The 12,199-nt window shown below is 47.9% G+C and overlaps 1 protein-coding gene across 4 annotated transcripts in view; it reads left to right on the top strand.

The window, feature by feature from the left end:
- Window positions 1-12,199, top strand: part of Znrf1 (zinc and ring finger 1) — a 101,894-nt gene that overhangs the window by 88,348 nt on the left and 1,347 nt on the right. For 2 of the 4 annotated variants that reach the window (XM_015496068.2, XM_015496070.2), the window contains exons 3-4: window positions 9,664-9,769; window positions 11,281-11,372. In XM_015496068.2, coding sequence (XP_015351554.1) covers window positions 9,664-9,769; window positions 11,281-11,338 — 164 coding nt within the window. In that variant the 3' untranslated portion in view covers window positions 11,339-11,372. Of the gene's footprint in view, window positions 1-9,663; window positions 9,770-11,043; window positions 11,127-11,280; window positions 11,373-11,993; window positions 12,191-12,199 lie in introns of those variants that run through there. The other 2 variants (XR_007343594.1, XM_015496069.2) reach the window with 2 other exon arrangements.

Here is a 12,199-nt window from a genome sequence, read left to right as displayed (position 1 = left end):
TTTGGGGACATTTACATAGACATTACCAGTTGAACATCTCTAATCCAAAAAATCTGAAATTTGGGGGAGCCATGTCACCACTCAAAAGATTTCAGGGGACTGGGGATTTGGCTCAATGGTAGAGCACTTGTCCAGCCTGTGTAAAGCCCTGGGTTCAATTCTCAACACCAAGGGAAAAAAAGTTTCAGATTTTGGGAGCACTTCAGGTTTTCAGATATTCTGATTAGGGATACTCAACCTGTATTCTCAAATCTCTTACTTAACTTGCATGGCCAAAAGATTATTTCTGTGGGCAGGAATGCTACCTGCTTTCCTCAGCTACAGGGCAGATCATGCCCTGACTCTACTCCTGGTGTTTCCTTTCCCTATATTTCCTGCTTAGTATCTGGAAACCCTTTCTTTCCCAGTAGACAGCCTTTCCTTGTTCCCCAGAGACTGGCGGCCGCCATGTTCCTGGATCCATTGTTATGTGTGCTCCAGGCTTCCCACACTCAAGCTCAGCTTTGTCCCTGTTGACCATCTCTGTCTGGAACCATGGAGGGAGAGTAGTCTTCCCTGTGTCTCATGGCCCTCCCCACCCACAGCCTCAAATGCTCTATTCACTTCTGCCCCACATGTATTGACGCCTCCTGAAGACTTTTTTGTCCTATGTGTTGCTGGGGAGACCTCTCTGTAGACACTGCCCTTGCTGTCATAAGAACACAAAGATGCCTTATAGCAGACTTGGCCCTTAGAGTTGTAAGGAAGAACTGAGGAATAGCTGTGAAGGACAGAATGTTCTCGGGGCCACCCTGAGTTAGGAGTGATCCCACACCACCATGCCAGAAAATGGGAAGTTGAGGGTCTCCAGCTCTTCTCCCAGAGAACTGCCCATGACACCTTCAGATGTCCCCAGGAACTCCTCCATGTCAGCACTTGAGTGTCTGGTGCTCCTGGTCGCCCTCCCACCAGCAGCCTAGGGGAGGGTCCCTTATATTGGCCAGCTGGAGGTCGAGGGCTACTATTTTTATTCTGTTTCTCATTTTCCCCTCATCTTACTTGAGATGCCACCTTTCTGGGGTGCGCGTATGTGCATATGTGTAAGCTAGAGTCTTTAAACTTGAGGCTCTTTCCGGACATGGTAGCACACACTTGTAATCCCAGCAACTCGGAAGGCTGAGGTAGGAAGACTTCAAGTTTGAAGCTAGCTTCAGCACCTTAATGAGACCCTGTCCCAAAATAAAATTTAAAAAGGGCTGGGCATGTTGCTCAGTAGTAAAGCACCCCTGGGTTCAATCCCCAACACCAAAATAAAAAATAAACTTGAGGTTCTTTTGCAATAGGCAATCCTTGCTGAGTGTGATGGGCACACCTGTAACCCCAGCTACTCAGGAGCTTTGTCAGGAGGATCATAGGTTTGAGGCCAGCCTGGGCAACATAGTGAGACACTGTATAAAAAAAAAATTTTTAAGTCAATCTTTTACCACCAGAGGCAGAGAGGCCACAGGCCAGTCACTTCCTATCCTGTGAGTAGAGTTGTATGAAAGTGATGAAGGTGCTTCAGACTCAATTTCCAGCCCCTCTGTGTATATGAGTAATGTGGAAAGGAGGCTTTGGTGGCTTGAACTCCTCATATTCAATCTTTGTCTTCTGAAAATGCTTAAACCTTTTTAGCAGGGAGGACTGCATTTGCAACCTGGGGGGGGGGTGTGTTTGTGTGTGAAGAGAGGAGTCCCTAGGGCATACCAGGAGCATTCTAGTTCAGATGGAGCACTCGCACTTTAGGGCCACAGATGGTTTCTCCAGGAATATATTCTACCATAATTTCTCATCACCTTAGCCTCGTGTGCTTTGTATTGCCTTATCTTTTAAAGACATTTGGAGTCTCTGAGGTGTGAACTCTTTGAATCTTTCTGGAAAGAATGCAAGGTGAGGCTTTCTTAGATGATAAAGAAGTTCTATTTTCTCATGAAAAGTCACTGAAACTCCTGGTCACTGCCCTTGGAGACTTCCCATCTACACCCCCACACATTCACCTTCCAAAGTTGCTGGCAACAATTGGGGAAAGTTTTAGAAAATTTATGATGGTTATGTAAGATGGAATTTAGTCGACCACCAAAGAAAAAAAGTAGAAACCTCCTAAATGAGACAAATAGAAGTAGTATTTTTCTTATTATGGGGGTTGGCCTGAGCAGAGAGTTCCAAATATCTCCAGTAGCTGCCTGCCAGATTTTTTTCTTTTCCTTTTTTTCTTCCAAGCTTAGGAAAGGCAAGACTAGTTTAACTGGTTCAACCAGTACTTAAAAGAAAAAGTGAAGACCAACACCTGGTATTCCTGGACACACACCAGCTGGGGAGGCTTATGAACAGCAGAGGTTAGGGGTAGGGAAGGGTGTAGGCCCCAAAGTACTGTTAGATCCATAGGACTCCTGGCAGATAAAGATGCTATGCAGGAGAGAGGAAGGAGGTGGGAGGCTGGGTTGTGGGTAAATGTGGACAGCTTCAATGGGCCTTTTCATTTCTGTCCCTTTTCAACATCTCTGTGGCTCTGAGAATAGACGAACTTGCTTTGAAAAATACATGCACGAATTTTGACCTTCAAATTGCTCAGATAGCAGAACAAGCTCTGAGATAGGGATCTCAGTTTTGCCCCTACTAAAGGAGAATCACAATTCCATGGGGGGGGGGTCACCTGAAAGCTTAGGGGTGCTGTTCTAAGACCAGTCAGGGTTCCTCAGCACTGAGGGGTTCCATTGGGCAGGGGGTTTGCAGCAGAGTCAAGGAGAGTGTGGTGGCCAGCATGTGCTTCTTCAGGAGACTCTTCTCCCAGTTCTGTTCAGGGGCCCAGGCCCATGCCCAGCTTCTTGACTCATTATGCCCGCCCTCCCCTCTCTGGAAATGCTATAAAGCATTCTTTAAAGGAGAGCAAATGTGGCTCTCCTAAAAGCAGAAAGCCTCCTGTTTTCTGGTACCCTGAGCTGGCAGACCTGCACAAATAGGTGCTTATTTTTCCTTTGTCTCCTACCATTAGAGACCCTGATGTTGGGATGGAAGTAACCTGTCTTATCTTGGGACTAGGAAAGCCTTATCCTGGCCAAGGAATTAACCCAGCCCTGTGCAAGGCTCTGCCCAGAGCTTTTGATAAATGCTGGCCAGAAGCTGGAGCCTGGCATTTGTGACAGTGTCCGTCCTGATGTTCCTCCTGCTAGGGGAAAAAGAAGAGGGAGTTCATCCAGGGCTGCCAGCCATTTCTGACCATCTGACCAGCCAGATTGGCCACTGCTGGGTCATGAGGAGTGGGAGGGAGGGAGGCCTGCAGGGACTTGGTGCCAGTGGGGAAAACACTAGAAAAGACGCTGTGTGGAAGTGTGGGCAAACTCTGTAAAGATGGAGCACCCCAGGCCTGCACTTTAGTCGGCTCACCTTTCTGGGTTATCCTCATTGCAGCCTAATTCACCAAATTGGTTGGATTGCACCTCCTAGTCCTGAGGTGTTGGGATGGGGTGCTGCTGGTAGGGCACACTTGCTGCTTTAGAGTTCCCCTTTTGGCTAGGCCTGGTGGCACATGCCTATAATCCCAGCTACTCAGGAGGCTAGGCAGAAGGATCACAAGTTCAAGGACATCCTGGGCAACTTAGTGAGACTTTTTTCTCAAAATAAAAAAGAAATACTGGGGGTATGGCTTATTGGTAGAGTGTCCCTGGGTTCAATCTCCCATACCACCACCACAAAAAAAAATCTTCCTTTGCCTAAAGGGTAGAGCACCCCAGAATCCCATGGAAGGAGCCAGCAAGGCCTGACATTGGTATCGCTACCCTGTCCTGGGCATGCCCTAGGGACTCCTCTCTAGCAGACTGGGCCAGCAGCTCTGCACTAAAGAGGGTGCAAGACCAGCCAGTATTCCACACATAAACTGGAAGTGAGGCCAGGGACAGAGCCTGCATCATTTGCTAGGTGTTCTCCCTCTGGCTCCCACTTTCGTTGTCACTGTCACAAGGCATTAAGAAACAAACATGTATACATGGTCCTGCTCTCAGCTGCTGCTCAGAAGTGCACACCAGCCTTTCCCCTAACTCCTGTGCTACCAGCAGCTCTGGGGGTCCCTTGGGGTATGTGTTGCCACAGATCTCTGCAGAGGAGCCAAGCCTAGCATGCCAGAGGGCAACAGGGTCATCTTTCTGTCTGAACTGTCTACTGCCTACTCTGAGCACACACTTGTGTTTCTCTACTACTTCTGAGACCCCATGCACACTTCAAAAAAATGGGGAAATTTGAAGCTGTCTCTGAGATAGTAGTGTTTTTGAAACCCAAGGGAATAGGCCTATGTAGCCTAGTCCTTTAATGGAAGGAGGCAGGGTGCCAGGGTGGAAGGAGCTTGAACTTGAGAGTCACAGCCATTTAGCAACTTCATGAACTTATCCAAGACTCCACCCCAAGTTCTTAGGATTCCCTGAGATTTGTTTGTGAGGCTCCTACCATGTTGCTGGCCCAAAGGAATGAGGGCCCTTTTCCTTCTTCTCCTTCCGACCCTCCTCTTTGACTTCTTTTCCTTGACAAAAACAGCTGCTAGAAATGCTGCCCCTGATCTCAGCGAGAGAGAAGTATGCCATCACCTCCACCTCAGTCCGCCGCAGGCATCACACCTCCCACTTGGTTTCCAGAGAGCTTTGCCCTCCATTCTTACTTGGTTCACTGGTCGGGTTGCAAGAACAGGCACTGGCACCATCCAGTACCACCCCAGCCAGGCCAGTGACATTGGTTGCTTTGTACATGGTATCAAGAAGGTTGAGAACAGCTTGAGAGATGGTAAGAAAAAGGCAGAACCCAAAGGCAGAAAGCTCAGCTTTGCTCCTGTGTTCTCATCATCCAGCATTTGTTGAGCCCCTCCTCCTGGGTCCTGGGCATGCCAAGTCCTTGGCACTTGAGTCCATCTGCAGTGTGGCCTCAGCATGTGGCTGTGGGCCGCAGGTTCCTGTCAGATGGGTATGGAAGTCGAGTGGGAACCAGTTGAACGCCAGGCTTCTGCTTCAGCCTTTCTAGTCCTTGCTACAAATCCAGGAACACCTGGGGGCTGCTGATTCCCAGAGCCCCGGGGATTGGGACAGGAAGTCTTACTCAGCCCACGCAGACCTCTTGCAGATCTGTGTTCCTCCTACCTTCTGCCATGCAAGAATGCTACTCCCTAGGCACTGGGCTAGGTGTGGGCACTGCTGGCTTCCCCGTGCAGTCAGATTCCAAACCTCTCACCTCTTCCTCACCCCCAGGAACCTCCAGGTAGCCTTTTGTAACCTAGTCCCAGTGAAATGTGTTTCCTGCCATGTGCCAGCCCAGCAGGGCAGCTGCACACTGTACTTCTTCCCACCAGTGTGACAGACCCAGGCTGGCTGGTAAGGTATATAAAACTGCTTTGTGAAATGGCCAGGAAAAGGCTGCATTGAATCTACAGATGCTCAAGTCTGAGCCCTTGGAATATTGGCCTTTCAGCCTAGAATAAGAAAGCGAACCACCCTTCCCCTTCTCATTCCCCTTCCCCTAGTGTAAAGAGGGAGAAGAGTCAAATTCATTCCTGTTGAAGAAGAAAGCCCCTAAGCTGTATCGGCATGCCTTCCTCCTCTACCCAACCCATATCGTTGCTTCTGGGGGCCACAAGGGCCCTCCTAGAGCACATGCAGAGGGAAAATTACCATAGCCCTTGTGGGGAGCTGTTTGGGACCTAGAGAAGTCTACCTTGCCCTTTGCGCTCAGAGCTGAATCACCCTTGAGTAGGGGAAATGCAAGGGGAATCTGCTTCAGGATCATGGTGTTGCCACACTCCAAGGAACTCACCTCAAGTCTAGAGGGAGGAGCATGTGAAGGGGCAGGGAGAGCTGTAATCATGTCAAGGATATCATTTATGTCACCCATTTCAGGGGTGAGATGCCCAAGACACAGGAGGGAAAAAATGGCCAAGAATGTCTGTGGATGCTTCCATCCTCTCTGGAAGCTAGGCTTTGAGCCTGCTCATTTTTCTGTTCATTGTCCTTTCTGGTGGGCCCTCAGGTTAGCCAGACGTCAACAGAGAAAATGACCTTAGGTTGTCCTAGTGTCTGAGAAGCCAAGTGATTTCTCTCACAATTCCTGTGGCACAGAGACTGAAGTATCAAATCAGTTCTACTTTGTGCTTTTTCCTCAGGGTTCCTCATGGGAGTTTTAAATCATAGATCTTTCTGGGAATGAAAAACCCTGATTTTTATGATTTCCTAGTATTTCCCTTTCCACCAAAGTAATTAGAGGACACAAACAGCAACAGAAGAGGCTACCCTAGCAGTCACAGTCCCAACACGACCATTCACAAGCAAGATGCGGGACTTCTCTGGGCTTGTGTCCTTGTTCACAAAATGGGAACAATACTGTGTGCCTTGCTAGCTTGTAGGATCACGAGGCTCAGGAAACATGCATGTGGAATGTCAGTTTGTATCACTGACAGGGCTCAAAAACAAAAGTCTTTGAGTGTCGAGAAGTGATCCTGCTGCAAGCTCTCCCTCCAGGCATAGTCTGCTCACTTGATGGGTAACCTTATATTGCCTCTTTCACCTGTCCTTCATATATTAATCTTAACGCACATCTGTCTTTGCTTTCTCTATTCTGCATCCCACATCTGGACTCCAGGAGGTCTCCATTAGCATGTCCCTATGGAGATGCCTAATGGATTGACACCTCCCATCTGACTCAGTTCATCGCTTCTGTGCTCATGCTCATGCCTGCCCCCCAGAGTTCCTCTCTAGTGACAAACACCCCTCTTTGCTCAATCCTTGTCAGCATGTGCACTGCTGCACAATGTTGGTCTCCAGAGTGGGTTCTCCATCTTCAGACTCCTCCAGTCCATTCTCCAGGAGCTTCCAGAACTCCTGGAATCAAGATGCACCTCCAGTGCTTCTTGGTTAAGTAGACAAGATTCAGGCACACAGCACGGCACAGGTTGGCAAGTTTGTCCTAGGGAACCTTGTCTCACCTCCCTCTGCGGCCCCACGGATCTCTTTGCACCTGACTTAGCAGAATTCCTGCAGTTCAAAGGTACATACATAACACACCTTTGCATGGAATCTCTACACTGCACCCAAGCCTTTGCCTGTCAGCTTACTTCATTGTGGCCTTCTCTAAAGCCCTCCCTGGACAGTCCCCACCCTGAATGGATAACTTCTTCCATACCCCTTATACCTGGGCCTCTGTGTACCAAAAGGCTATCTAGGACCATCATGGTACACATTTTATTTTCTCATTTAGCCTTCCTGGCTATACTCCTTGAATCCTGAGACTATGGCTCAGATACTTTTGAGTCTCCATCATATAGAATGCTACAAAAATATAAGAAAGTGGAGATTGGTTTGTGGCTCAGTGGTAGAGCACTTGCCTAGCACGCATGAGACACTGAGTTTGATCCCCAGTACCACATTAAAAAAACTAAATAAACAAAATAAATGTATTGTGTACATCTAAAAATATTTTTAATATCTTTTTAGTTGTTGATGGACCTTTATTTTATTCACTGATTTATATGTGGTGCTGAGAATTGAACCCAGTGCCTCACAAACATGAGGCAAGTGCTCTACCACTGAGCCACAACCCCAGCCCCTAAAAATATTTTTTAAAAAAAGAAGAAGAAGAAGAAGAAATATAGGGGCTGGGGTTGTGGCTCAGCAGTAGGGTGCTCACCTAGCATGTGTGAGGCGCTGGGTTCCATCCTCAGCATCACGCAAAAATAAATAAATAAATAAAGGTATTGTGTTCAACTACAACTTAAATTTTTTTTTTTTTTTTTAATATAAGAGGGGGCTGGGTTGTGGCTCAGCAGTAGAGCACTTGCCTAGCACGTGCGAGGCCCTGGGTTCGATCCTCAGCACCACATGAAAATAAATAAATAAAATAAAGGTATTGTGTCCAACTACAACTAATAAATAAATTTTTAAAAAAGAAAAGAAATATAAGAAAAGGGTTGGGGTTGTGGCTCTGAGTAGAGCACTCGCCTAGCACATGTGAGGCCCTGAGTTTGATCCTCAGCACCACATAAAAATAAATGAACAAAATGAAGGTATTGTGTACAATTAAAAAATAAATATTACAAAAAAAAGAAAGAAATATAAGAAAAGACCATTGAGCCCGTCATGGTGCTCACCTGTTCTCTTGGCTTTCTCATTCCTGGTTCTGCTGCACCCCCTCATGTGCAGGAGCTACCTTCTTATTCTCTTTGGAAGGGAAGCATGGTCTTCTTTTTTTCTTTTTCTTTTATTTAAAATGGAGGTGCAATTCACATGATGGGCTGAGTTTGTGGCTCAGTGGTAGAGCGCTTGCCTAATGTGTGAGGCACTGGGTTTGATCCTCAGCACCACATGAAAATAAATTTTAAAAATAAAGGTATTTTGCCCATCTACAATTTTAAAAAAAAAAGTTTTTTTAAAGGGGGGCGGAGGATTGACCATTTGAAATGTACAGTTGAATGGCATTTAAGACACACAGTGTCGTGCAACTACAATCTCTGTCTGGCTCTAGCTTGATTCCACTTCTGAGGTCTGTAGTCAGATTCATGGAACTGGAGGGCACACTGTGGTTGCCAAGGCTGGAGGAGGAAGAGGTAGGGAGTTGCTGTGCTGTGAGCATAAAGCTTCAGCTGTGCCAGACAATCCATCCTAGAGATCTGCTGTACAATATTGTGCTCATAATTGATGATACTGTACTGCACATTAAAAATTGTTACAAGGAAAAAATTTGTTAAATGGGTTGATTCTCATACTAAGTGTTCTTACCACAATTAAATAGAAAAATTTTAAAGGAGCAAAGAAAACCCCTTACCCATTAAGCATTGGTTCCTCATTTCTTTGCCCCCAGCCCTGGTCTACCTTTTATCTATTCTGGACATTTCGTATAAATGCTATCATGCAATGGGTGGCCTTTGTGTTTGTCTTCTCTCAGTGTATTTTCAAGGTTCATTCACATTGTGGCATGTATCAGTTCTTCCTTCCTTTTCTTGGAGGAGTATCTATGTATGGTATACTCTTCAGTTTCTCCATTCATCAGCTGGTGGACATGGACTGTTTTCACCTTTGGGTATTGGGAGTCACAGCTGTGAACATTCATGGACAGGTGTTTGCTGGAGCACCTCGTTCTCCACTCACTCTTGCCTTGAGCACCCTACCCAGTGCTGTTTTTCTAAACCAGAAATCAGCACCCCTGGAGTAAGTGTGTGGGGAGGGGAGTGTATTAATGGAGAAGGCTGCCTCATCCTGTCTTTGCTGCATCTAGCACTCTCCAAGCGTTTTGTTGTTCTTGTTGTTGTTGTTTTGTTTTCTTTTGTGGTGCTGGGGATTGAACCCAGGGCCTTGTGCATGCAAGGCAAGCACTCTACCAACTTAGCTATATCCCTAGCCCCCCTTTTTATTTTTATTTATTTATTTATATATTTTTTTGGTCCTCCTGGACCTTAGGTTAATTTCACTTTAGGATTAACTCCTGTTTTCAGATATTTAACATGTGGACATGTTTTGTCTCCATAGTGAGGGTCTCGATGTCAGGGTTCTACTGCTCAAGTTTGTGTACCCACAGAGCCTGGCAGTTTGGGTTACCAGGCTAGTTGCTAGACCACCCAACTAGTTGCTTTGTGCCACCCACCCACTGGTGACTAACCCCTTGCCCTTCCTGTCCTCCTTGCAGATGATGTGCTGACAAAAGATGCGGGTGAGTGTGTGATCTGCCTGGAGGAGCTGCTTCAGGGGGACACGATAGCCAGGCTGCCCTGCCTGTGCATCTATCATAAAAGGTACAAGGGCCCGGCAGGAGCAGCTCAGCATGCCCCACATCCCACCAAGCAGACCCTCATCACCAGCCATTCTGTCTGTCCCCTTTGTGGGATATCTCCTCCCACCAAGGACCCCCCCAGTGTCACTGTGTTAATGGGAAGGTTATAGGGATACAAAGTACTAGAATTGCCTGAGGTTCAGCTCTGTTTTAATGGCTCAGATGGTGGGAGCAGGTAGGGAGCTGCACAGGTTGGAGGTACTTAGGATCCTACCTAGAACTTGACTCTCATCTGTCTCCCTGAGCCTTTTCTTTCTGTGTAGACCTCTCCATACCACAGGGTGAGAGAGGCAGCATGGAGGGTGTCCTTGCTGCCCTGTGCTTGCCCTTCTCCCCAGAGGGCCAGGAGGCAGAAAGAGCCACAGTCCATGGGCACCAATCTGTGGGCACCAACAGCTGCTATAATTAGCAGGGCCAAGATTCATCCTCAGGCTTCAGCAGGAGCCTTATTCTTGTTTCCAAGTGGAAAAAGGATACCTTCTTGCCCAAGAAGAGAGGGTGCCCTGTGTTCCTGTGGCCACCACCTGCTCTCTACTCCTCAAACCCAGAGCTGCTTCTTGGCACACAGGCTTCTCTAAGTCCAGCCTGGGGCCACTAGTCTAGTGTGACCACTATGCCTGATACGTGGATGTGACTGGTGCAGAGGCTTATGGTTGGCCTAGGGGATAATTATGATTCACGGTCTGAGTCTCAGCACAGAGCCCTGCAGTGTCCCAGGGAGGAACTAACCAGAACCAGAAAAGACAACCCCTGTCCTGGGGGAGTCTTGTGCACATTATCCATCTGGTTTCTGTCTTTGAAAAAGCCCAGGTTGGTTTACAAATCGGGACCCTGTCTTGGGGCAGTTGTTCTCTGTAAACTAAACGCCCCCTCCCTGGCTCACTTTCTTAGTCACCATAGCCTGAGGGTCCCGATCCTCTTTCCACCTTTGCAACCAAATCAGGTAGATCTCAGGAGTCTTCTGAGAAGGTATCCACTGGGGAAGAGCCTCACAGCTCCTTTAACCCGGGAGGGTGCTCTATCAGGACCCTAGAAGCAGGAGCACTTGCCAGTCCCGCCATGTCTTTATTCCTACTCCCTGCACCTCAAGCCTTAGAGGTAGTTGACTAGCCACCCTGCACAGTCCCTGCACCCCACCTCACCTTTTCACCAGTAGCTGTTGCCATCTTCCTCTGCCCCTTCATTTGGCCTTGGTCCCCTCCCTTCCTGTAACTCCAGGTCTTCCTCTAACGCCAGGTCTCCCTGAGCCTGCACACCACTGCCGACACTGCTGAACCAAAACCAATCCTGATGTCCTCCCTTCTTGCTTTAAGCAGCGGGTACATGATTTTTTTCCTGGGGTTCTTCCAGGAGAGATTTAGGGAACCTTTGTTTAGTAGTCTGACCCCTGAAAGAGCCACCTTTGCCAAGACTGTGTGTTTTAACGGCTAACATGGTTTCCCCTTGCTGTTCCTCCCTCCCCCCCGTCCTCAGCTGCATAGACTCGTGGTTTGAAGTGAACAGATCTTGTCCAGAACACCCTGCGGACTGACCCTGTCGGGCTTGCTTGCCGAATCCTCTCAAAGGTGAGCCCGTGCTTGGAGGTGCTCCAGGCTCAGGGTTGTGTCACTGGGGGCCTGGTGGTGGGGGAACTGAGGTGCGTCATCTGTAAGTAGTTAATGGAAATGGAAGAGATTTTTCCTAAGGAAACATAAGGGATGCACACTCAGGTGCACATGTTCATGAAGAACATACTCAGAAGAGGTAGAATTAGTTGGGGAAAGATTAGCATATTCCGGATGTCCAGGGTGAATCTCCCTGAGGAAAGTTCTGAAAGATCCTCTGGGAACATACTCAGACAGAAGTGGATAAGCTCGGGTTTGCAGCCGGTGGCACCTTGTCCTCACTCACCTGTGTCTCCACTTCTTTGGTGATGGGAAGAATGACTCCCTGTGGCCTTATGGACATGCACTCAGAGTTAGACAGCCTGTGGACAGCGCATTGTCCACTGCAGAGCGCTTTCAGTGGGCATTTCACTGCTGGTTCTTCCACTTGCAGGCCACCTCCCTCACCCACTTCCAGAGACTTGGCCCCTCTGTCCCACAGCACAGGGTCCTGATTGCACCAGGCACCTCATCTCCCTCCCATGTGTGCACATGTGTCTCCCAGTGTAACCATTGAGTCTGTCCTCTCCATTTCTTCCCCAGGGCACCCAGCTTCATGTTGACACCCTCTTCTGTCCCCCACCCCACTGTCCCTTCTGAGTTCTGGGCTGGCGCTTTCTTTTTTCTGGCAAACAAATAGACAAAATCCCCAGAAAAAAACACTCAGCTGTACTTCATCTCACTCATATCCAAAGGTTGGGGGCCTCTTTTCTTTCTTCTCTCTCTCTCCTTTGTTTTGTTTTCTTTTG

Source organism: Marmota marmota, unplaced genomic scaffold, assembly GCF_001458135.2.
Source record: "Marmota marmota marmota unplaced genomic scaffold, marMar, whole genome shotgun sequence".
Classification (NCBI taxonomy): domain Eukaryota; kingdom Metazoa; phylum Chordata; class Mammalia; order Rodentia; family Sciuridae; genus Marmota; species Marmota marmota.
This window is presented reverse-complemented; position numbering and strand designations above follow the sequence as displayed.